Below are 23,029 nucleotides of genomic sequence, written 5' to 3' on the forward strand. Positions count from 1 at the left end.
TATTGAGTCCGAGTGGACCATGTTCTCCACCGCCATTGTCGAAGCGGCCGCTCGGAGCTGTGGCCGTAAGGTCTCCGGTGCCTGTCGAGGCGGCAATCCCCCAACCCGGTGGTGGACACCGGAAGTAAGGGATGCCGTCAAGCTGAAGAAGGAGTCCTATCAGGCCTGGTTGGCTTGTGGGACTCCTGAGGCAGCTGACGGGTACCGACAGGCCAAGCGGGCTGCAGCCCAGGTGGTTGTGGCAGCAAAAACTCGGGCCTGGGAGGAGTTCGATGAGTCCATGGAGAAGGACTATCGGCTGGCCTCGAAGAGATTCTGACAAACCATCCGGAGCCTCAGGAGAGAGAAACAGTCTCCCTACCAATGCTGTTTACAGTAGAGGTGGGCAGCTGTTGACCTCAACTGAGGATGTCGTCGGGCGGTGGAAAGAGTACTTCGAGGATCTCCTCAATCCCGCTGTCACGTCTTCCATTGAGGAAGCAGAGGATGAGGGCTCAGAGGTGGACTCGTCCATCACCCGGGCTGAACTCACAGAGGTGGTCAAGAAACTCCTCGGTGGCAAGGCACCGGGGGTGGATGAGATCCGCCCTGAGTACCTCAAGTCTCTGGATGTTGTGGGGCTGTCTTGGTTGATGGCAGACCGGGATGGCAGACCGGGGTGGTGGTCCCTCTTTTTAAGAAGGGGGACCGGAGGGTGTGTTCCAACTATAGGGGGATCACACTTCTCAGCCTCCCCGGGAAAGTCTATGCCAGGGTTCTGGAGAGGAGAATACGGCTGATAGTAGAACCTCGGATTCAGGAGGAACAGTGTGGTTTTCGTCCGGGCCGTGGAACACTGGACCAGCTCTATACCCTCTACGGGGTGTTGGAGGGTTCATGGGAGTTTGCCCAACCAATCCACATGTGTTTTGTGGATTTGGAGAAGGCATTCGACTGTGTCCCTCACGGCATCTTGTAGAGGGTGCTTCGGGAATATGGGGTCCTGTGTCCTTTGCTAAGGGCTGTCAGATCCCTGTACAACCGAAGCAGGAGCTTGGTCCGCATTGCCGGCAGTAAGTCAGACTTGTTCCCAGTGCATGTTGGACTCCGGCAGGGCTGCCCTTTGTCGCCGGTTCTGTTCGTAATTTTTATGGACAGAATTTCTAGGCGCAGCCAGGGGCCGGAGGGTGTCAGGTTTGGGGACCACACAATTTCATCTCTGCTCTTTGCAGATGATGTTGTTGTGTTGGCCCCTTCTAACCAGGACCTTCAGCATGCACTGGGATGGTTTGCAGCCGAGTGTGAAGCGGTGGGGATGAGAATCAGCACCTCCAAATCCGAGGCCATGGTCCTCAGTCGGAAAAGGTTGGCTTGCCCACTTCAGGTTGGTGGAGAGTGCCTGCCTCAAGTGGAGGAGTTTAAGTATCTAGGGGTCTTGTTCACGAGTGAGGGAAGGATGGAACGGGAGATTGACAGACAGATCGGTGCAGCTTCTGCAGTAATGCAGTCGATGTATCGGTCTGTCGTGGTGAAGAAAGAGCTGAGCCGCAAGGCGAAGCTCTCGATTTACGGGTCAATCTATGTTCCTACTCTCACCTATGGTCATGAGCTTTGGGACATGACCGAAAGGACAAGATCCCGGATACAGGCGGCCGAAATGAGCTTTCTCCGCAGGGTGGCTGGGCGATCCCTTAGAGATAGGGTGAGAAGCTCGGTCACCCGGGAGGAGCTCAGAGTAGAGCCGCTGCTCCTCCACATCGAGAGGGGTCAGCTGAGGTGGCTTGGGCATCTGTTTCGGAAGAGCTAGAGGAAGTGTCTGGGGAGAGGGAAGTCTGGGCATCCCTGCTTAGACTGCTGTCCTCGCGACCCGGCCCCGGATAAGCGGAAGAAGATGGATGGATGGTTATCGTCAATAACGATATATCGCGACACCCCTACTTGTGGCACCACTTTTACGACCAGCGGCCATAAATCCACAAATTCATCTTTAAAGGGGCATTTCACCCTGGGGGGACCTTAGGTGGTGTGTAACTTGCTTGAAAGATTTCTAGAGCAGTGAAATGGGTTTCACACATAATTGGCCAGAGGGAACAAGGAATTATTTTTGCACAACAAATACCCCACACTATTACATCTCCTTCGCATAGAGTTGATCAGGTTGTTGATTGTGGCCTGTGGAATCTTGGTCCACTCCTCTTCAATGGCTGTGCGAAGTTGCTAGATATTGGCTGGACCTGGATCTGTGGCTAATAATATACTGTTAATTGTGTAGCCTACTCTTTTTACATATGGCTAGTTACTGTCATCATAAAACATTGGTTGATTAGAGACTTGCTTATTGAAAACCATGCCTGTGGGAATCAACAGTCGAAATCTGTGGCTAGTAATCTACTGAAAAATGTATAGCCAATGCTTTACAGATATGGCTAGTAACTGTTGGTAACTGATTTGAGCAATATGTAGAACATTTAGTAGCCTACAACAGTGGTGTCTTTCATAAAACCATCAGTTCTATTGGAATGTTGAGAAAGTATTTTTAGTTATTTCATTAGCACACATAATTTGTAGTATTTTTGCCAACTGTAATGGGATATAAAACCAAGGTATATTCATGTGTAGCTAGTTAAAACAGATTTTACCCAGTTGATTTGAGTCTCATTTATTGAAAACCCTGCCTGTGGGGTTTTCAATAAATGGCAATTATTCACTAGCAATTGAAAGGCAATAGAACACCATATGGATGTGATCAACATTGGTGTTTCTAAAGTAGCTACTGTTTGAAAAAGTTTATTTTTTGTCTTCTGAAACGTATTCACATTTTCTGATCACTATTTTGTTTGGACGGGGAATCTGTGTTAGCCATGAATTTTGGAACCTGTGGTATTTTATGAACACACCAAATACAAAGGAAGTAGATTCCTACCTTTCAGGTGCCAAGCCCATAGGTTTCCAGGTCGTGTCACCATGGAGACGGATACTGCGCCTCACATCTTCTTGGTTCAAAATAATAATGAGTTATAGGAGCGCAGCGTGGGGCCCACACTAATATATGGCCATATACATTAAAATACTTAACATATATATTTATATACATGATTATATATGTTAATTGCATATTTCAATTGTAAATTCTTGTATATTTTGACATATGTGTACAAATATGTACATATGTGTTGGTCAAAACAAATATTTATTTGCAAGATATATGCTCATTAAAGACATATAAGTTGCAAACATATATTGCCATATATTACATTTCCATATGGGTGGGATCAGGTCCAATAGTGAAAATACATACAAAATCTCCCCCCAAGAAATACAGCTGACATTTCTTTCTTTTGATGTGTAAATATGTATACAGGTCTTGTTGAACAGTTCCTAAAGGTTCCCTAGACAGTTGATAGGTAACATGAAACAACCTAAAACAACTTAAATTGTGCACTGCCCCATATTATTTTTGTGGGCCATGGTCAAAAGTGACAGGGACAGGAAGCCCCATTTGGCAGTTAACACTCACAATGACAATCCTGATTTCAGTCACTACCAGTACATGCTGGTCTAACACTTTTGGTCAGAAATGATTTTGCAATGGGAAGATTTCTAGGAGCTCCTAGTGATTCATTTGCAGGATGTTCTGCCTCACAAACCACACAACCCAAGTCACAGTGCTCCCCACCCCCTGAGAAAAGTAACTGCCATGACCACCATCTGAGATGGCTCTGCCTATCACAGCACGCTGCGGGACTAGCTGTGGGTCCCTCCACAGGGCCCTGGGGCACAACGCTAAGGACCCAAGTAGCCAACGTAGGTGGTTAGAGGCGCCTCCCATGCACACATACAAGACGAAGTGTGCACCCAAGTATGCTTCAGCTTTTTGACAAAATCAGGAAATATGAGATTAGATAAAGAAGCCAGGAATGGTGGGCAGATTGCTGAATCTTGACTGCCTATTTTAGGGAGGAAATGGCCAGCACAAGTCAACACACAATGGTGGATCAGTAGGGGATTCCCAGCCATTTGCTGACCGAGACAGCTCAAATTTTACTTCCTCTCATGTCTGTAACCATGTACAAGCTGAAGTTGAGAGGAAAGCAGTGACATTCCTGACGATCATCTACTTTTGGAATTGGCAACAAAAGTTGAAGGAACTTTTACCCGAACAGTGATTATATCACCAGGAATACAATAGGCCCTGTTCATTAATATTATATAGTAACGTCAGTTATGCATGTGTGTACCCCCATAATGTGTCTTACGAAATGGATTGACTCATAGCATATTCATAATCATACTGAGTCATATCCTTGGTAAATCTTCTAGCTACACCATAAATTGAAGCCTATGGAATTAGGAGGACCTCTTCAGTTTAGAACATCCCCCAATTAAGATATTCTCAGAATAGGTCAAAATCACCAGTAAATTGAAATCGGTGGGAGGACTGAGACTTCCAAATGTTTTGTCTTACCATTGGGCTACTGTCCAGGCTGGGATGTAAAGGGCTTAGAAAGCATGACGTTAGTCACCCCTATTGTATTGATGCAGTGATAATGTCAATTTTTGCATTGAGAAATCACTTTACATTCAGAATCACATTACACCTAGGACAATCCTTACTGTAAGCAAATTAAGGTGTATCTGTGACATGGTGTGGATGAGGAAGGAGCCAGGCGCACGATAATGAGAGTTTGGTCTTTTTAATGTATGCGCCGAACAATCGCTAAATGCGATTTCAAACAGTAGAATAATATCTACAAATTAGATATAAAAAAATAAATGCTGATATAGTCCCGGAACACCTGAACAAGCTTTCAATATGTAAAAGACATGGACCAAAACACAGGTAACATCAATAACTCTCAAGGACTACGGCAGCATTGGGAACTGATATACGCTTGGTAATGATGGTGAATAAGGATCAGGTGTGTCGTCGGTGACAGGACAGTCTGTGGGGCGTACAAGACAAACGGTATTGTGAGGTGTTGGGAACCCGGTGGCGACACCAGGGGAACAGTGGCGTCTAGAAAACTGTTCGGAACCTCCCCGGACCAGGGGAGGAGGCAGTCAAGGAGGGAGACGTGACAACATTTAAGTTTTGATCATGTGGTAAGGAAGTGGGCTCTTTTCTGCATGTGGCCTTGTGGTAGGGAAGCAGGCTCTTTTTGCATGTGACCATGTATGTAAACACAAGATTTGAAACAAACGGTGAAATGCAATATTGGGGTTGGTCTTATATGGATAACAAGTTTTACCGAACCCTGTGCATGTGCGTTGAATTCCATTTTGTTTGTCCATGTGCCAGTCCAAAGTGAAATGAACAGATCTAGCGCCTGAAACTTTATCAGTTATTATTTTTGTTCATGCTTTATTTAAGGTAAAATGTCACCTTTTATTAACTTGAGGTTGCTTTATACCGCCATTACAAACTTTAGCTTGTAATAGTTATTCAAAGGTGATTAGGATATTGAAAAAATAAAAAGTAAGACATTCACGTTACCTGATTATTTCCACTGAGTTTTAGCTAGAAAGCTGAATATTGTAATGGCTGTTACAAAAGAAAACGGAATTATGGATTACAGTTTATTTTTTGCACTTTCAACATTCCGTTAGATTTAAAACTATTTAAAAGTGGATAAGACAAATCATCCATCATGTAATAAACATTATTTTGTAAGAAGTATATGTATTCAAAGTGTGAAAAACCTTAATTTACATAAAGACATTTTTTTATGTTTTTGAACATGTTCTGTGCCAGTAGAATAAGTATCACAGAAACATGGACCAGTCTACAGCTTCCAAGCTTTGTGTGGATCAAAGGGTTTACTAGTCTATTATTCATGGCTCTCTCTACACTTACTTTTATCCTGGTATAACATATATTTCTCCAACACTGCCACCCCAACATTTCTTTCCCTGTCAAGATTTGTGAGGATTTCTGTTCTGCAACATTTGCTTAAACTATTGAAGTATTTGCTGTGCTAGACCTTAGGCATAATTTCTGCTTTTAAAATTTTGTTCAATGTTCTGAATAAAAAAAAACAGAACATTATATGTAGTGACGTGTTTTGCATATTTGAATAATCACATAATATCTAAGGTCTTTACACTGTTTTTTTTGGTCTGACAGTTAACGTGAATACAGTTAATTAAAAATGTATTGCTGATTCTTTGATCATCAAGATATAACAAACTAGGACACTGATAGTTGACGTAGCTGAGCTGAGAATTCTAGTATGTGGCTCTGTGGCTGCATCTCCACACACAGACCTATTGGTGTAGAATCAATGTATTTTATAAGTTACACGTGTTACTGAGAGTTTCCCATTATAGTACGACCACCTTTCAAGCTGAGCTCACAGGAAACTGTGTCAATGTAGGTAGGTCCCTCTTGTGGTGTAAACATAGAACTGCTGTTTGTCTATCTAATAAAAAATGCAAGGATGTAAAAGCAAGCAGCTGCATACAGAAGAAGGTCAGAGATATGCCAATTCAGCTAGCAAGAAATTCCTGTAACAGTAATGATGATAAAGAATACAGATTTTGTTGTATTTTGACCATTGTAGCTGGATTCTCGGTAAGTGGAATGTGGCGACACACTAGTCTTTTTGTGGCCCTAAGTTGTACTGCCAAAAATTGCCCTATTTGTTACAGTGAGAATGGGAAGGATTTTGCACCAGTTCTTTTTTTACTGACGACTTATAGAAATATGATAAGAAGACTATGTCTTCTTCAGTAATGTGTATGCCATAGTCTTACCAACATAATTACTATAGCCCTGTACACAAATATAAAGGTTCACTATTATTGAGTGTTATTTATTATGTTGAAGTAAATAACTAATCTCCTAAACCCAAACATTTGAAATGTTAAGCTATAATATTCACTTTCCCAGCTTAACATGAACATCTTATCACACACACAACTTTAAGTAGCATAATTGAATTACTCTTATTATAAAACAATAGCCTGTAATTTTATTTGAAATACAACAAATAAACACAATTTAGTTGCACAATAAATATTCCACCTGAAGTCTTTAGTCTACAAGTATTTTAGATGCAACCTTCCTGTATCCTTTAAGACAAGATAGAAAAGTAGCATTATAAGCAGGTGTCCAGCACAAATTACATTGGCTACATATCTGACCAAATAAAGAGAGTTTTCAACCAATGGATCAGCAGTAGAGAAAAGAATTTGTCCTCACAATCTGAATGACCTTTCTTGCATTGTAGCTGTATTCAAATTTTGTATGTTCATGGAAGAAATGCAAATATCCTGCAAGGAGAAAGGGTGCCTTTGTTACTTAGAGCTATATACTATATAATAATTGCAAAAGAAACAGAAACTACATACAAACAATTATATAGAGAAATGTAATGGATTTTGAAATACCATATTGATATACAGCAGCATCCACCTCCTCTGCCATTCCGGGGAAATCCATCTCAATGGATCTTGGGAAACCACTGTCCATTGTGCTATTCTTCTCATCATAACTGTGAATAAGACAGAATTAATGTAAGAACTAAAATGTAAATATATGTAAAATTGACCATAGACAGTTAAACATAATTGTTTAACATAACTTTGACAGATATGTCAGTGATAGAGACTAAACAAAGATACCCCATGCCTATGATAGTAATTAATTTTGCTTATTTATCCTCAAACTGATAAACATTGCAAATTTCAAAAAGATGTTGCCTTAAAATTTGACTACATGCTTAGCCCCCATCCCAATGGTCTATAACTCATCCGCCTTTGTTTGCTGTATATGTTGGGATGACAACTGGAAACTATGGATGTCTCAGCCTGGCTGGCGCCATGCCAGCTGTCGGAAATGGAAAGTGGTATTTGTAAACCCTTATTTTATTAACTTTACACTTCCATTTACACATACCTATCATTTCTTTTACATTTTTCTATTGCACTTGTACTGCAATTGAATACCACCGGCTTGCATTTTGGTGAGATTTTAGATTCATCATTGACTTAATGGAGCTACCTCAGACAGTATGCTACAAATGTAGTCTTTTTTCCCTAGGTGTTTTTTTTATGCGAGGTTGAACCATGCCCCTCTAAGTATTGGCTTGATAACGTTGTTTTGTTATTTTTATTTTAGGGAATATTTTCTGGGATGGGCGGGGAAAAACCCATGAGTGAGGATGAGTAATTCAGCTTAGGCAGGAGGACACACATTTTTGTTGGAACAAGCTAGAATGACTCACATATTTGAATCTAATTTATTTGGGTCATGATTGTTTGTTCCTGTATTTTCTGTTTGATTTGTCAATGATAAGAAATATAAATGAAAACTCTTACACCTATAGCACCAGGTCACTAGAACTGGCCTCCATGCAGAGTTGTTAACAAATATCCAACAAATTAGAATGAGAAATAAAAACATTCTCTTCTGAACTTTTTTACTGCACATTTGTCACATGTTTAAACCTAGTGGGCAGGCTTTTAATAAACAAAATAATAAAATAAACAAAGTGGATGAATTAATAGATTTTCGTAGATTTTTCTAATGTGGCATCTATCTAAATCCACAGCTCGTGGTTTTGGAACACATATTTCCTTTAAAGGGTGGAATCAATCAAACCTTAACGAACCATAACATTGTAATATTCAAAATACTGTATAAAGCACCAAAATGCTTTTGCCTTTTTAGGCATTGAAACTATTTAGATTTTGGCATTGAACTAGGGTGTGGCAACTCAACCTGTCCGTAAATGTAAACTCTAAACATCATCAGCTATGAATCCAGTCCCCTAATACCTCCAGTAATCCTCCTCAGTGAACAGCAAGGTCTTTCCAGTGTCTGGGATGTACACAGCCGCATCCACGTTCCGCACGCTCTTGGGGAGGCCCAGTTTGTGGATGTATTTCGGGTAGCCCTCCACCAGGTTATAACTGTTCAGGGCCCACATTCTGATACCTGGATGATGGGAAAATGTGTAAACATAAAGATTCTACACATCTTTAGATTCGTTATGGCAACCACCATTAGATGTCTAGGGTGTACAAGGAAAATAGCATTTCTATACTGCAACTGGATATTTAGAGGACTATTTGAGATAAGTGTTGCCAGCAACTCACCGCTGAAGATGAAGATCAGGTCTTTCTCAGGGTTCTCATAGGCGGCATCAACTTTGTTGGGGAGGGAGGGCCAGGTGGATTTGATTAAGTTTTGTTCAGGCTCTGCAAACTGGGGATGAAGACGCCAGTAGAACCTAGCATCAAATACAGTTAAGTATATTAAACCAAAACATATAGACTTCGTCCAATGTGCCCTTTTTCAGAAAGCTATACCTGTCTTTGAATATTATTGTTTCCCCTCTGAGCTCAGTAACAGCATCAAAACTAAGCATGGGGTCACATTTATCTGGAGCATCAGGCTTTGGCTTGACTTTCTTGTGGTCAGGGTTTGGACCTATAGGATTGGACCACAGAAGGATAGCTTGACAACATGACAATATTGGAGACAGATAAATAATATGATATTATAGTAACCATCCCTATGTGGGTTAACGTATAGAATACCTACCATAAAGAGCTTGAATGCCGGCAATATCATCCTCAGACAGGGGATAACCCTCGCCATATGTGTAGATGGGATACATCAGAGCACCAGGATCAGTTGAATGGGCCAAACCAAGGGCATGGCCAAACTCATGAGTGGCCACCAAAAATAGATTGTATGCTACAGGGGAAGCAAGGTGACAATTTACAATCAGTGAATACATTTCATACATTTTCACTGACTTTCCACAAAAAGGTAAACTTCAGAAGTATTTGGATTTTTTTTTAATCTCTTTATTCTGCTCTGGATTTGAAACTATACAATAGCTATGGGTTTAGTACAGACTGTCATCATTTCAGAGCATTTTTATCCATTTTGGATTTACTATTACGAAATGGCAGCTTGTTGTCTACATGTCTAGGCAGTCCATCAACTGTAGTGACTTCTTTATTAGCTTCATGGCTTTTTCTTATTAGGTTGTTCTGTTTGTTTGCATAATCTCTTCATGCGCAAGAAAGACGTCAAACTCTCACAGATTTGTGTTAAACATTACCACTTTATTGTACGGAATTTTGGTCTGTCTGACATACCATAGAATGGAGGGACCATGTAGAAACCTGCGGATATTTCTAAATGTCTGAACAAATATGGACAAAAATACCCTCAAATTAAAGGTGAATGTCTGACAAACCCATAGTATTGGTATCATTTGAAATCCTACATTCTGTAACGCAGAGACAAAAAACAATGTGTCACTGTCTTACATTTTTTTGTGTTCACTAAATGTTCCTAATATTTACCGTCTGAGTCTTTTGACCAATGTTCATCTTCATCAAAATGAGTGTCTCCTCCGATGCCCTGGCCAGGTGGATAGGCATGGGCTAGCAGACCATCAGGGCCATCAAACGGGTTGAAGTCTCCATGTTCTAAAAATCAGGAAAAAAATAGGGAAACTAATGTCTCAGGATGCGTTCAGTAAATCCATGATCATGAATACAAAACAAAAATAGCTCTAATATCAGATGAGTCAAGATATTTCTACACATGTTCTTCGTAATCTTCCTAAAAAAACATTATAAACTGTATGCAAGAAAAAAGAAATAGGGAAACCTTTTCTCCCAAAGGCTATCATAATGTCAGCAATGCCTTCATGTAGTTTCTTAAAGGTCAAAGGAGTGACACCAGCCCAGATGTTCAGCGCTCTATGTATAGCTCTGTCTACATCAGACTTCTTCAAATCAGGAGTATAATTCACTATTCTGGAAAGAAAATGCAAGGGAGAGGGAACATCCATTCATGAGAGACAGTTTTACTTTAATGTATAGGGATAACATATACATTGTTAAACCAATCCCATACATATTCAGTGTATTACAGGATGTAAAGCACTGTACCCAGAGGGTTTAAAAAACAACAAATCTCACCTGAAAGTCACATCGTTTTTTAACCATTTGAGGTTTCGGGGGAAGAGGTTATATTCCCCCACATCAGGGACACCACACCTGGCCATGCTCATCACCTCCAGGGTATCAGCATCCAGATGCCCCGTCACCTGGAGCTTGAAGAATGACTGCATCTCCCTGATCTGTGTCTCCATTGCGTCTGACGACCTCTGGTTCTGGTTTCCCCGAAGTCCAGCCAAGTCAAGGTTGTAGTACCTTCTGAGATATTTCTGAAGAGAAAAGCAAAAAGAGCAATAATAACATATGTATCTATGCTTGAGCATAGTCCAGTGGAAAAAATGTTCATCGAAAACGTTTTCATTGGTGGGGAATAATGGCAAATAATGAGAATGTGTAAAAGTTCATAAATCTATGCAAGTCATTTTTGGGCTGCTGGTATAAGTTTGCATCTGTCTCACTCAGGGAAAGTGGGGTTGACTACTGTTAGAGCTATGTCACAGTGATATTGCTCGCCATTTCGCTTAAGCCCTCAATCTTTATGGATTATCATAAATCTAAGGGCAGAATTATTTTTTTCGACAGTGAAATACACATTTGAGGAACCCCAATTTATTTTATTTGATATCATTCAGTGGCAGGTTTGCTAAATGTATTTTTCTGACATCCATCCCAAGATGAGTGAACAGAAGACTGTGGGGTGACTGCAAGCGGTGCCAGAGTAAGCTGACTACATTCAAAACATCAACATTCAGGACGGCCAAATTATTTTGTCAGACACTCGCTGAACTGTTTAGTTTAAAGAACAAAACTGTGGCAAAACGTCCACCTGTCGGTCACTGAAAGAGTGCATTAATGTGCAGATGCTGTAACCTACTATTATACAGTAGCTTAGCAAAACATGATTCGCCCTCCCGAGACCAGATAAATACCCATCTCCACCCTTTATTTCTGTGTATCCACTTCACCTGTTTCTCTCTATTTCCTACTGTCAATAAAAGCCTTGAAAACATATTAAAAAATTAAATGCAACCTAAGCTTCAATTTGACGGGTGTCAACATCGCTTATTCAGTACTATAAATGAGATAATGTATCCATATTTTAAAAATACACATTACACATTACAATTAATGTAATACAAATATCAATATTCAGTGAAGCAAACAGACATTGACCAATAAAAGGATATCTCTGAGAAATGTGACTTACCTCAGCTAAGAGCCTCTTATCCTTCTCCTTTTGCGATAACAAAGGCAAGGCAAATGAGTGAGACACCATCACTAGCAACAGCCAACCTGTGACTTCCATGTCTTGAGTCTTGATTTGGATGTGTCTTGTCCAGTATCTGACTGGGATCCACTGTATTTATAGTGTTTTTCTGGTGTGTCTGTGATTCATGTAAAAGTACCAAGCCACTTCCTTTTCAAAGACTGCAACTTTTTCCTCACAGACGGCCTAAAACTGCTAGTAGGTCCAAAAAACTGTTTTTGTTTTTGTGGGTTAGCAATGCTTTGAACTTGCCCAAAATTGTTTTTGCCATATGGTAATGGCTGTTTTTTCTTACTCATTGTAAACATGACAAGTCAACTAACAGTTCTTGGAACTAGATTTTCTAGTTCTACTCTTTTTATTATTCTTTAATGTAACTGCCTACAACAAATCTCAGTTTTAAGTAAATATTTGGTTTACTTTCACCCAAGAAATTTGTTGCCATAGCTTAAAGAAAAAAAAAACATAAAATAGCCTACCTCAAAGTAATTTCTCAAACAGAGCATTTGAAAGGTGGACACACTCAGAAATTGTCAGTCTAGAGGATAATCAGTTGTCAATTTACATTAATATTATGCTTGAGACAGCAATGACTGAGATATTCTTCTGTGTTATTCTAAGCAAGACAGAGGATGACAGTACGATGTCCATATGAAGTACTTCCGTTGAAGTCAGCTGGACATCTGACAGAGTCAGTTAAACTTATGTCAGACTCAGCTGGACTTGTGCATGTGTCAGCTGGACTTGGTTCAAAGTAAGCTAGACTTTTTTTCAGGGTCATCTGAACTTGTATCAGTGTCATCTGGACTTGTATCAGTGTCAGCTGGTCAAAAAGGCAATGAAAGATTATTTCATTGTTGTTCATCAGGTTGATCTTGCATTTAAAATATGAGATATCAGAATTTGGGGTTCGTATCCTACATTTCTCTTGCATTTCCAGGTAGAATTTTATTTAACCATGCTTCCATTGTAATATGTTAGATGAATAAGGTGATAAAGATGCACTAAATGTAAAAAGATGCGCTAAATGTTGTTCACATTTAACAACAAAACAGTGGTGTTTCCATTGAAAATGTTTTAGAAAATGTTATCAGGACTCAATCTTGTGTAGGGTTGATTAGTTAACGACGCTGTGCACTAACTTAGGATTGTTGAACAACTTTCTACTTCAAGTGCTAAATAAGGTTTCTAGTAGTGATCGATGTTTGAATGCATTGCACATAGGCATCGGAGAACTGTGGAAACCGACATTTTGCCACAAACACTTTGAAAGAGTTACTAATAACTAGGCTAACCATAAAAAAAAGATCTCAACGTTAATTCTCACAAATGTCTCTCTGTGGTTCTCTCCATACATTAAAAGTTGTTGGTATATATAACACTGAACCTACACAGGTCTTGTTTAAATATGATGTGACAATATATTTTTAGACCACGTGACCAAAAGTGTTTCAGAACATTGTTTCCGATGCCTCAAGTGTCAAAAAGATCAGAACACTATCAAATTTGTGGACCAAGCAGAGCATCACTACTCTGAACATTGTTCCAATGCAGTGAGTGTCAAAAAGATCGGAACAGCCCATCACCGCTTTCCAGTATGCTTTCATTTAACAATGCATCCATTTTAATGCTTTGGATGAAAAAGGCAGAGTCAAAGATGCACTAAATGAAAGGAGTGATTTAAAAACCATACATTGTGGTGTTTAAATAGAAAATGTTTCAGAGAGTTTTATTGTAGGAGTGCAAAGAAGTCCATGACACTACCCACTGCTGAGAAACACTTGACAACGTCTGTACTGCTACGAAAGGAGTGATTTAAAAACCATACATTGTGGTGTTTAAATAGAAAATGTTTCAGAGAGTTTTATTGTAGGAGTGCGAAGAAGTCCATGACACTACCCACTGCTGAGAAACACTTGACAACGTCTGTACTGCTACGAAAGGAATATAAACATCATTGTAAGTGGATGGTTGTATATATATGATTGTATATATGCATCCTTACATTTTTTATCATGTGTCGGCAGTAACATCTAACATTTAACATATAGGTTCTATGAGTTGCTGAGTTATGCTGCTCTTTTCAACAATCACACAGTATATTTAGTCTACTTTGACCAGGCCTTGCAAAGTAATCTTTGCTGTTACAGCGAATTCAAACAATGTTCTATACAGCTGATAAATCTACAGGATGCTTTAGAATTTGTGTTTTTTTCGTTTCAACATACAGCCTACATCAAAACAACACATAAAAGAAATGAAAGAAATACAACCATCCACTTTCTGAAAATAAAGGCAGATGCATGAGATGCTTTGCATATCAGTTAATCAGAGAATTGTAATAATTGAATAATTGAAATAAAAACAAACTTATTTTTTGGTGCTGCAACTCAAAGTTTATCTCATTATAACAGGATAGTGTCTTGGAAAAAAATTGTAGAAACTTTTTTTTGCAACCAAGCTCAGAACCAATGTGCCTAAAGGGCCATACACGAACAGCAATGAGCTCAACAAAACTGAAGGCCACAACGAAGCGGAAAAAGACACATTTTTAAGGATACAGATCCATTCTATGACAACAAGCTTAATAGATAAGCATGGACACACTGACACTCGTCACCATCTACATCAATCGATCCAGCACAAAAATATGACCAATTGCACGGACCAGCACCACAAAGGCAAGATGATAAAATATGCTTTCACTGATCAAGGCTGAGGGCTCATTTGAAGAGAAAGGTGGCACGGCGGTTCTTCCTCTGGGCAAACTTTTCGATGACTTTTCGATGACCTCTTCAAGGTGTGAAAGTTCCTCTCTCACTCAGTTGTCGTCATAGGTGTTGTTATTATAATTTTCAGCAGAGTGACAGTCTCAGCAAAAGCCTCCTCTAGGTTGTTCTCATGGATGGATCTTAACAGGGACAGGGCCGTCTTACACTGAGTGTGAAGCTGTGTGGCGGTACAGAGTGGTCACCTCAGACTGTAGAGAATGACAGGACAAATTGTGGGAAGAGTGAGCTGTCAACCAGCTTGGCAGTGATCAGGTGGTCCATCCATCCACCCATCATCTTCCGCTTATCCGGGGCCGGGTCGCGGGGGCAGCAGTCTAAGCAGGGATGCCCAGACTTCCCTCTCCCCAGACCCTTCCTCTAGCTCTTCCGTGGGTACACTGAGGCATTCCCAGGCCAGCTGGGAGACATAGTCCCTCCAGCGTGTCCTAGGTCTTCCCCGGGGTCTCCTCCCGGTGGGACGGGACCAGAACACCTTCCCAGGAAGGCGTTCCGGAGGCATCCGAAACAGATGCCCAAGCCACCTCAGCTGACCCCTCTCGATGTGGAGGAGCAGCGGCTCTACTCTGAGCTCCTCCCGGGTGACCGAGCTTCTCACCCTATCTCTAAGGGATTGCCCAGCCACCCTGCGGAGAAAGCTCATTTCGGCTGCCTGTATCCGGGATCTTGTCCTTTCGGTCATGACCCAAAGCTCATGACCATAGGTGAGAGTAGGAACATAGATTGACCGGTAAATCGAGAGCTTCGCCTTGCGGCTCAGCTCTTTCTTCACCACGACAGACCGATACATCGACTGCATTACTGCAGAAGCTGCATCGATCCGTCTGTCAATCTCCCGTTCCATCCTTCCCTCACTCGTGAACAAGACCCCTAGATACTTAAACTCCTCCACTTGAGGCAGGCACTCTCCACCAACCTGAAGTGGGCAAGCCACCCTTTTCCGACTGAGGACCATGGCCTCGGATTTGGAGGTACTGATTTTCATCCCCACCGCTTCACACTCGGCTGCAAACCGTCCCAGTGCATGCTGAAGGTCCTGGTTTGAAGGGGCCAACACGACAACATCATCCGCAAAGAGCAGAGACTAAATTGTGTGGTCCCCAAACCTGACACCCTGCGGCCCCTGTGCCTAGAAATTCTGTCCATAAAAATTACGAACAGAACCAGCGACACAGGGCAGCCCTGCCGGAGTCCAACATGCACTGGGAACAAGTCTGACTTACTGCCGGCAATGCAGACCAAGCTCCTGCTTCGGTCGTACAGGGACCTGACAGCCCTTAGCAAAGGACCCAGGACCCCATATTCCCGAAGCACTCTCGATCAGGTGGTCACTTTGTGAAAACCTCTGCTCCACCTGGGAGATGACTGTGTCGCATGCCTCCTTCATCACCGGCGCTGTGTTGGTTACTCGTCGGCCTGGTTTGTCTGTTCCATCTTGAACCATGGCAGCCCATTCAGCAGTTTGCTTCTGCATATTCTGGACCTTCTCCTTGAAACAAAGTGCACTGCTCTTCCCACATGCATCAATGCTCCGCTTTTGCATAGTGTTGTATAAAACATCAACTTCTGGTTCTCTGTGTATGGTGGAAGATTTATTTTTATTACAATGTAATTTTTTTTGACAAGCTATATGCCTCACTTATGGTGGCTTCATCCCATCCTGGTTGTGTGCGTATGTCCTCCATACACAGGAGCAGTGCAGCGCTGCTTTCCCAAACTGCATAGACAGTTCTACTTTTAAGGTTCCATCATACAGCAGGTGGCCTTGGAATGCGTCTCTGTGTTGCCTCGGCAAGTGCCGCAACACGTTTTGGAACGCCAGAGAAAAATGTGGTAAAAGACACCTTCAGAATGCTCTTCCTTGTTGAACAAAGTTGCTGCAAGGTCAGGTTCAGCTGGTGAGCATAGCAGTGAACAAACTGGGCTTGTGGGCATGTGGGTATGTCTCTTTCAGTAGCGTCTGTACCCCTCTGACGTTTCCACTCATTACAGCCGCACCATCATAAGTCTGAGCGATCAGCTTTTCTCCCAGCTTCAGTGGTTCCAGCACACCCTTGATGATATTAGAGAGGCCGAGTCCAGTTTTATCTTTGACTTCCACAAACTCCAAAAACCTCTCTGTCACTGTATTGTCAGGCAACATGTATCGCACCACAACCACCATTTGTGATTTACAGGAGCCAAAATTTGTCTCATCTGCCTTTATGGCAAAAAATTATGTCTCGTCCACTTGCTTGGCTATCTCCTCCCTGTACACTTCATACATTAAGTCTAACAGTTCGTTTTGTACAGTGCTAGTTGTCCCTTTGAAGATGGGCTGAGCATCATAGTGCCTCTGAAGTCTCGAATTGCCCTCACACATAGTGTCCACCGACTCCCCCCGTCCACCGACTTGTCGTGCCCCTGCAGTGCGGTTTCACATTTTCCACCCAGTTTAATACATGTTATGACCCGACTGAGAACGTACATGTTTTCCTCCACCTGTTTGTTATGCTGCTCAATGGAGCGCCTGTATGCACTGTCAACTTGGGCTGCGATATTTACCCTTCCAAGAGAGCCCAATTTCACAGCATTGTCCAGATGACTCCTACTGCTCTCATGTTTTGCAATCCTCTCAGAGAGATGTTTCAAATCTTTGTAACCCGTCCTCGACAAAGTACCATCTCCACCAAATAGCAGACATGGAAAACAGAAGAGTGCATTATTTTGCATGCTAACCGTTAGCCACTTTTTCTACAAAAACCACTCCACGTTAAACCACGGTTACTTTTACCAGCAGTTTGAGTGATGACAATATTCTGTGTCTGATGGGCACCAAGTCGCTTTACTTCAAGTTTCTCCGGTGCTCGAGTATGAAATACACTTTATTCATTTTCTCTGTTATCTGGTGTTTGTGAAGCTAACAAGCTAGCTAAGACAATCTACGCTCCTCGCTCTTCATGCCGACTATTGATGGCGCCAGAGAGACAGACAGCGAATCAGGTCTGAAATACGAAATTACACTGTAGTGGGGCTTCCGGCTGTCAGCCCCACTTGGCATCAAATTTGTGTGATCTACATTGATCACACTAACATTGTGCCCCACATTCACGCTTAGCACATTGTGCCCCACATTAGCCCCACATTCACGCTTAGCACATTGTGCCCCACATTAGCCCCACATACACGCTTAGCACATTGTGCCCCACATTAGCCCCACATTCACACTTAGCCTATGGCCTACTACTGCGAACTCCAATCGACAGAATGCAGTCTGAAGCAGCAAGGCAGGGAACAATGAAAATGAAATAAAATCCTAACACAAATTATATGCAATTTAGGAAGATGCTATATTCATAGATAATAAATTATAGGAAGTAATCTTCGAGAAATAAAAATAACAATTTTGTTGCTGTTCTTTCTGTTGACATGAACCAGTTGCCTATGAATGTACCCGGGGTAGGTCAAGGCATGTCTTGTCACTTTGTCTGCTGCCTCTGTGTGTGAGTATAAATCACACATCGTGTGGTTGTCAGTTGCTGCTGTGACAATGGAATTCCTGAACCCGGATAGCCATAAAAGGTATTTCCACAAATAACAGGCGACTCTGCTCTTTATAGGTGTTTCTCATTGCCAGACCAAGCAACTATCATTAAGATAACATTACTAGATACAGGTATGTATCAATAGCAGTTCCCCCAGACCGTAATGACTAAGTGATGGGAAGGTGTTAGACAAGCAAAATCAGTTATAGCATGAAAAGCCTGTAATGGAGGCAGCAAATTAGCAATGAACCCCAAGCATAGCTCCACACACTGACCATCAGGCGATGGATATGTGTGTGTGTGTAAACTTAAGTTGGCACTATGTGAGATAGATTGACGAGTGTGATCGATGTAATATCAGGTGATGCTAATATGTGTGGTACCTCAGGTACTGTCAGAAGTGAAATTGCATTATTAAACTCGACATGTCTGACAATTAATGGATTTAAAAGCATGTCTTACACACAATTCAACGTGAGATACTGAGATTGTCTAGTGTTGGTATTTGTGAATTTTGTGGAAAATGTAAATTAACCTTTATGTCTTAGACTGTAACAGAAGATATATTTAAATGAGTATGACCAGGTTAACTATAAATGGGGTTCATACAGTTTGGCAACTGAGCAGCTGAGCTGAATCATACTGAGGGGAAGTTGACTGGGGGATTTTTGTTTTTAAATTTCCATGCTTCCGCACATTCACAAATATTATCTCAAACACACAAAAGTACACAACACATACTGTGCCTTTGCACAAAGTGAGCTGGCAATAGATAAACAAATAATGACTGTGTGAATTTAACAGACCAATCTTTCCTTCATTCAGGGCTTGCCCTAGCCTTCAGGGGGCCATAGGCCATGGCTTGGTTGGGCCGGCCATCTAGTATGTTAGTGTCTGTCCTCTTGAATGCAAATATAACAAACCTGCATCCATTTCATACAACTCTCAAATTCAGCTCTGGAACTCAAAGCCAGTTCCACTTGGTTTTCTCACTGCAACCTTCTAATCAGGGACAAATGTAGACCTGGAACACCAGGTGGGTGCAATCAAGGATGAAGTAGAACAGAAAACCTGCAGTCCACATGGTAAGAGTCGAATACCCCTGCCGTACAATATGTGGTGTCAAGCCAGATGTTAATGGGGCACAACACATAGTTACCTTGAAGGCAGCTCGCTAGCCACTCAATATGCACCAGACTGGTGCCAGTCAGCTGCTAATAGGCTGAAACGCTCAGCATGAACAGTAGCACCAGCTTCTAGTCATGATCAAGTTGCCTTGAACAGCCACCTACAACACCTGTTGTTAGTATTATCCAAGTGGCCTTGAACACAGGCTTCTAGTAGACTATTACTTGTTCCTAATCAGCTTTACTCAATCTCCTTAACAATATGTTCAGCCATTTAGACTGAACTTTCAATTATCTTGTTATCCTCTACTCTTTTTGTATTGCCTTTACTCAACCAGACTCCTGGGTCCTTCATCTGCATCTCTCAGCCTTATATGGTCTTTTTTTATCTCCACCTCCTGAATTCTAATTTCCAAACATGACTTTCCTCTAAACCATTTGATAGCTGTCTGTGCTTTATACCTGCAACTGTTTTTCAACACTGCCAGAACAAGGTAGCAGTCTTATTTTTTTGCGAGACACTATAACAGCTTCTTCTGGATTTCTCTCTCATTTGACATTTCTGTGTGAGGCTGGAGACAGCATAGGTATAGGTAGACACGCATCTGAGGAAGGCAGTAGAGCTCTGCTCAGTAGTGACATCACCCAGACAAGGTATAATGTTTTGAGATCTATATGTTTCTAAGAACCTGGTAAGAGTGTGGTTGACATGTTAACTTTACATACCACCTTCATAGAACTTTCTGTGAATGGTGAAGGATAGTTGTCTTTAACTGTCATACCTTCAGGATCAAAGTTGGGATTTTAAATACTTTGACATTGTATTTTGTAGTTCCACATAAGTATTTTTAATTTGTAGATTCAGAATGAAATTGTAAAAAAATTACAGTATTGTTATTTGTATTATTATTGGACCTGTTCCATGTTCAAATAAATGGTGGTTATTGAAATGCAGACAAAAAGGGTCTTTGAAAATGGTTTACTATGTCATATGTTTGCAGATTTGTGCCCCTTGTCATCAAAACCACTCACTTTCAAAGTTGGAACTGGTTAACTGAGGTGCAGTGGTGATTTTTCTTAGAAATTACACATATACAGTATAAACAACATATTGCACATTCAGCCCAATATGGGAGGTTGTTAGAAGAAATGTTGTAAAGACATTTAGAGAAACTGGCCGATGTCGAAACACAAATGGCACCATAAGAAAAAGTCTCACAAGAAAATCTTTCAGCACTAAAATGACCCGAACCCCATGACTCGTAAGGCCTACATGGAGTTGATGTCTGCGGATGGAACATTTACAGTATCAGAGCCTCGGAGCCTAACCCTAACCCCTAACCCTAACCTAACCCCAACCCTAACCCTAATTAAAGTATCACACTGACCTCGGAGCCTAACCCTAACGCAAACCCTAAGCTGTGTGGGATCCCTTGGAAAAGGTTTAGAACAAGTACAGCAGGAATGCACTGATATTTTGGCTTATGTTTGCCTTTCTGGATAACTTTGGGAACTGAAAACACATCCTTCTTTAATTCAACTTTTTTCCTCATGAGTTCTTATCATTTTGTTCTTCTGGAGCTAGAGGGGAGGATGGGAACAACATCACAACGTTGAAAGCAGTGTTTTCTTATTTGAACTTGACTCGCTCCACTGGAGTCTGTTGTACGACTACAGCACTGTGCCAATATGTCAGTGCATCCCCATCAAAAATGAATGGCGGTTAACCAAAGCAAAATGCCTCAGGTTTGTTCTCTAGTGGAGGCCAGACAAAATATTGACTTGTTGTAAAAACACGGGAGGTTTTTCTTAAATGCATTTGAATCAACATAAATTCGATCTTGATGAAATGTAATAGCATTAGTGTTGCGATAGGTGCTCTATAAATTACAAACATTATTAGACCTGTTAGTAATCACCCATATGTTTGTAAGCCTATTCGAACATTAATTTATGCCACATGACTGTGACGTCTCAACTTCACTAACTGTAAGTTGCTACAAACATTAAATTAGTAGAATTAGAAGAATTAGTAGTAGAATTTCAACATCTCTTATCCTTCAATTTCCTGAGCCATTGTTTGGGACAGGATTGTTTGAATGGATGTATTTGTAGGCAGGTTCTCCGCATTTAAAGGTACTCAGCCCATGAAACTGGTACATGATATTCTTCAATCAATCAAATGTATTTATTGAGCCCTTTTTACATCAGCAGTTGTCACAAAGTGGTTTTACAAAACACTTGGCCTTAATATGTTTAGCAAGCAGTTTTACATTTTCATAGACTATCCTAACTTACCCACAACTGAATTGTTCCATCTGTGGTTGGGTTTGAGACTCCTGCCAGAAAGCCTGCAGTAGCCTGCTTGGTGCCATGGCAAATTAAGGCTACAATTAGGCTAAAACGGATGTTTCTGAGCTGTGCTTTGTAGCATCAGTAAAAAAAGGCAACATATAAATTCATGTAGATTTTTGTCAGCCCTCTGTGGCACAGAGTTATGATTTATGCTATGGTTGGGTTTTATTTATTTGTATTTATTTTACAAAAATGTAAGAAATGACCTTATTGCTAAATGTAGTTCCTTTGGGTAACATACAATGCCTTGCAAAAGTATTCAAACCCCTGACTTGTCAGGTCCTGGCTATGAGGAGGCCTCTAGCCATCTCTGCACTGGTCTGGGGGCCATAGTCAGGGCGTTTTGTTTCAGGTGTCCCCAATCAGAGGAAGCTGGCCTGCGTTGCCTCTGATTGGGGATCAGTCTTTCAGTTGCTCTTTCCATCCTTGTGTTGTTGGTTATTGTTTGTCCTGAGGACACTGGTCGTTTGTGTGCTGTTTTCTCTGTTGGTTTGAATAAACGTTCTTGTTTTGAACCGTCACCCTGCCTGCGCCTACCTCCACTACCCGCAGAACATTACAAGACTGACTCTTTGATTCCAATGAATTATAAATGGTTCATTGAAATGTCCGTCCGTTTGACGTTTTAAAATATTGACACTCAAAATCCAGTTATTGTTGGGTCATTTTTGTTGCTTTTATGTGGGAAATACTGTCTTTCTAAGAAAGAAAATGTTAATCTGATGTGTTCCTTTTTTCTTTTGTAAATGACGCTTTGACCACAACAATGGAAGCATATATACTTCATCTGGGGGTAAGAGTTTAGAGTGAACATGAGGTTTCCCTGGGGATAAGAGTTTAGAGTGAACATGAGGTTTCCCTAGGGATAAGAGTTTAGAGTGAACATGAGGTTTCCCTGGGGGTAAGAGTTTAGAGTGAACATGAGGTTTCCCTGGGGATAAGAGTTTAGAGTGAACATGAGGTTTCCCTGGGGATAAGAGTTTAGAGTGAACATGAGGTTTCCCATGATCTGCCGGGGACAATGTGATTGGACAGTGATTCTATATTACTGTCGTAGAAACC

General features: G+C 41.3%; 1 protein-coding gene across 2 annotated transcripts; it reads right to left on the minus strand.

The window, feature by feature from the left end:
* Positions 1-6,914: 6,914 nt before the first annotated feature.
* On the minus strand, positions 6,915-21,993 carry mmp13b (matrix metallopeptidase 13b). Of its 2 annotated transcripts, none has more exons than XM_010893270.3 (11): positions 21,911-21,993; positions 10,927-11,174; positions 10,613-10,761; positions 10,303-10,428; positions 9,527-9,682; positions 9,292-9,412; positions 9,079-9,212; positions 8,758-8,917; positions 7,369-7,472; positions 7,181-7,251; positions 6,915-7,050 (listed from the first exon to the last, which is right to left on the minus strand). In XM_010893270.3, the coding sequence occupies exons 2-11, from the start codon at positions 11,097-11,099 to the stop codon at positions 7,018-7,020; spliced, it is 1,227 nt and encodes a 408-aa protein (XP_010891572.1). In that variant the 5' UTR covers positions 11,100-11,174; positions 21,911-21,993; the 3' UTR covers positions 6,915-7,017. The 2 variants fall into 2 exon arrangements, with proteins under 2 accessions (XP_010891572.1, XP_010891571.1); XM_010893269.2 differs by lacking the exon at positions 21,911-21,993 and adding an exon at positions 12,113-12,225.
* Between the last annotated feature and the right edge of the window lie 1,036 nt (positions 21,994-23,029).

Source organism: Esox lucius, chromosome 1, assembly GCF_011004845.1.
Source record: "Esox lucius isolate fEsoLuc1 chromosome 1, fEsoLuc1.pri, whole genome shotgun sequence".
NCBI lineage: Eukaryota > Metazoa > Chordata > Actinopteri > Esociformes > Esocidae > Esox > Esox lucius.

Excerpts from the sequence above, each read along its gene's own strand:
- mmp13b (XM_010893269.2), bottom strand. The coding sequence starts at position 12,211 with ATGGAAGTCACAGGTTGGCTGTTGCTAGTGATGGTGTCTCACTCATTT. Across the intron at positions 10,762-10,926 it reads AAAAACGATGTGACTTTCAG|AATAGTGAATTATACTCCTG; the intron begins GTGAGATTTGTT and ends TTTTCTTTCCAG. Across the intron at positions 9,213-9,291 it reads ACAATAATATTCAAAGACAG|GTTCTACTGGCGTCTTCATC; the intron begins GTATAGCTTTCT and ends ATTTGATGCTAG.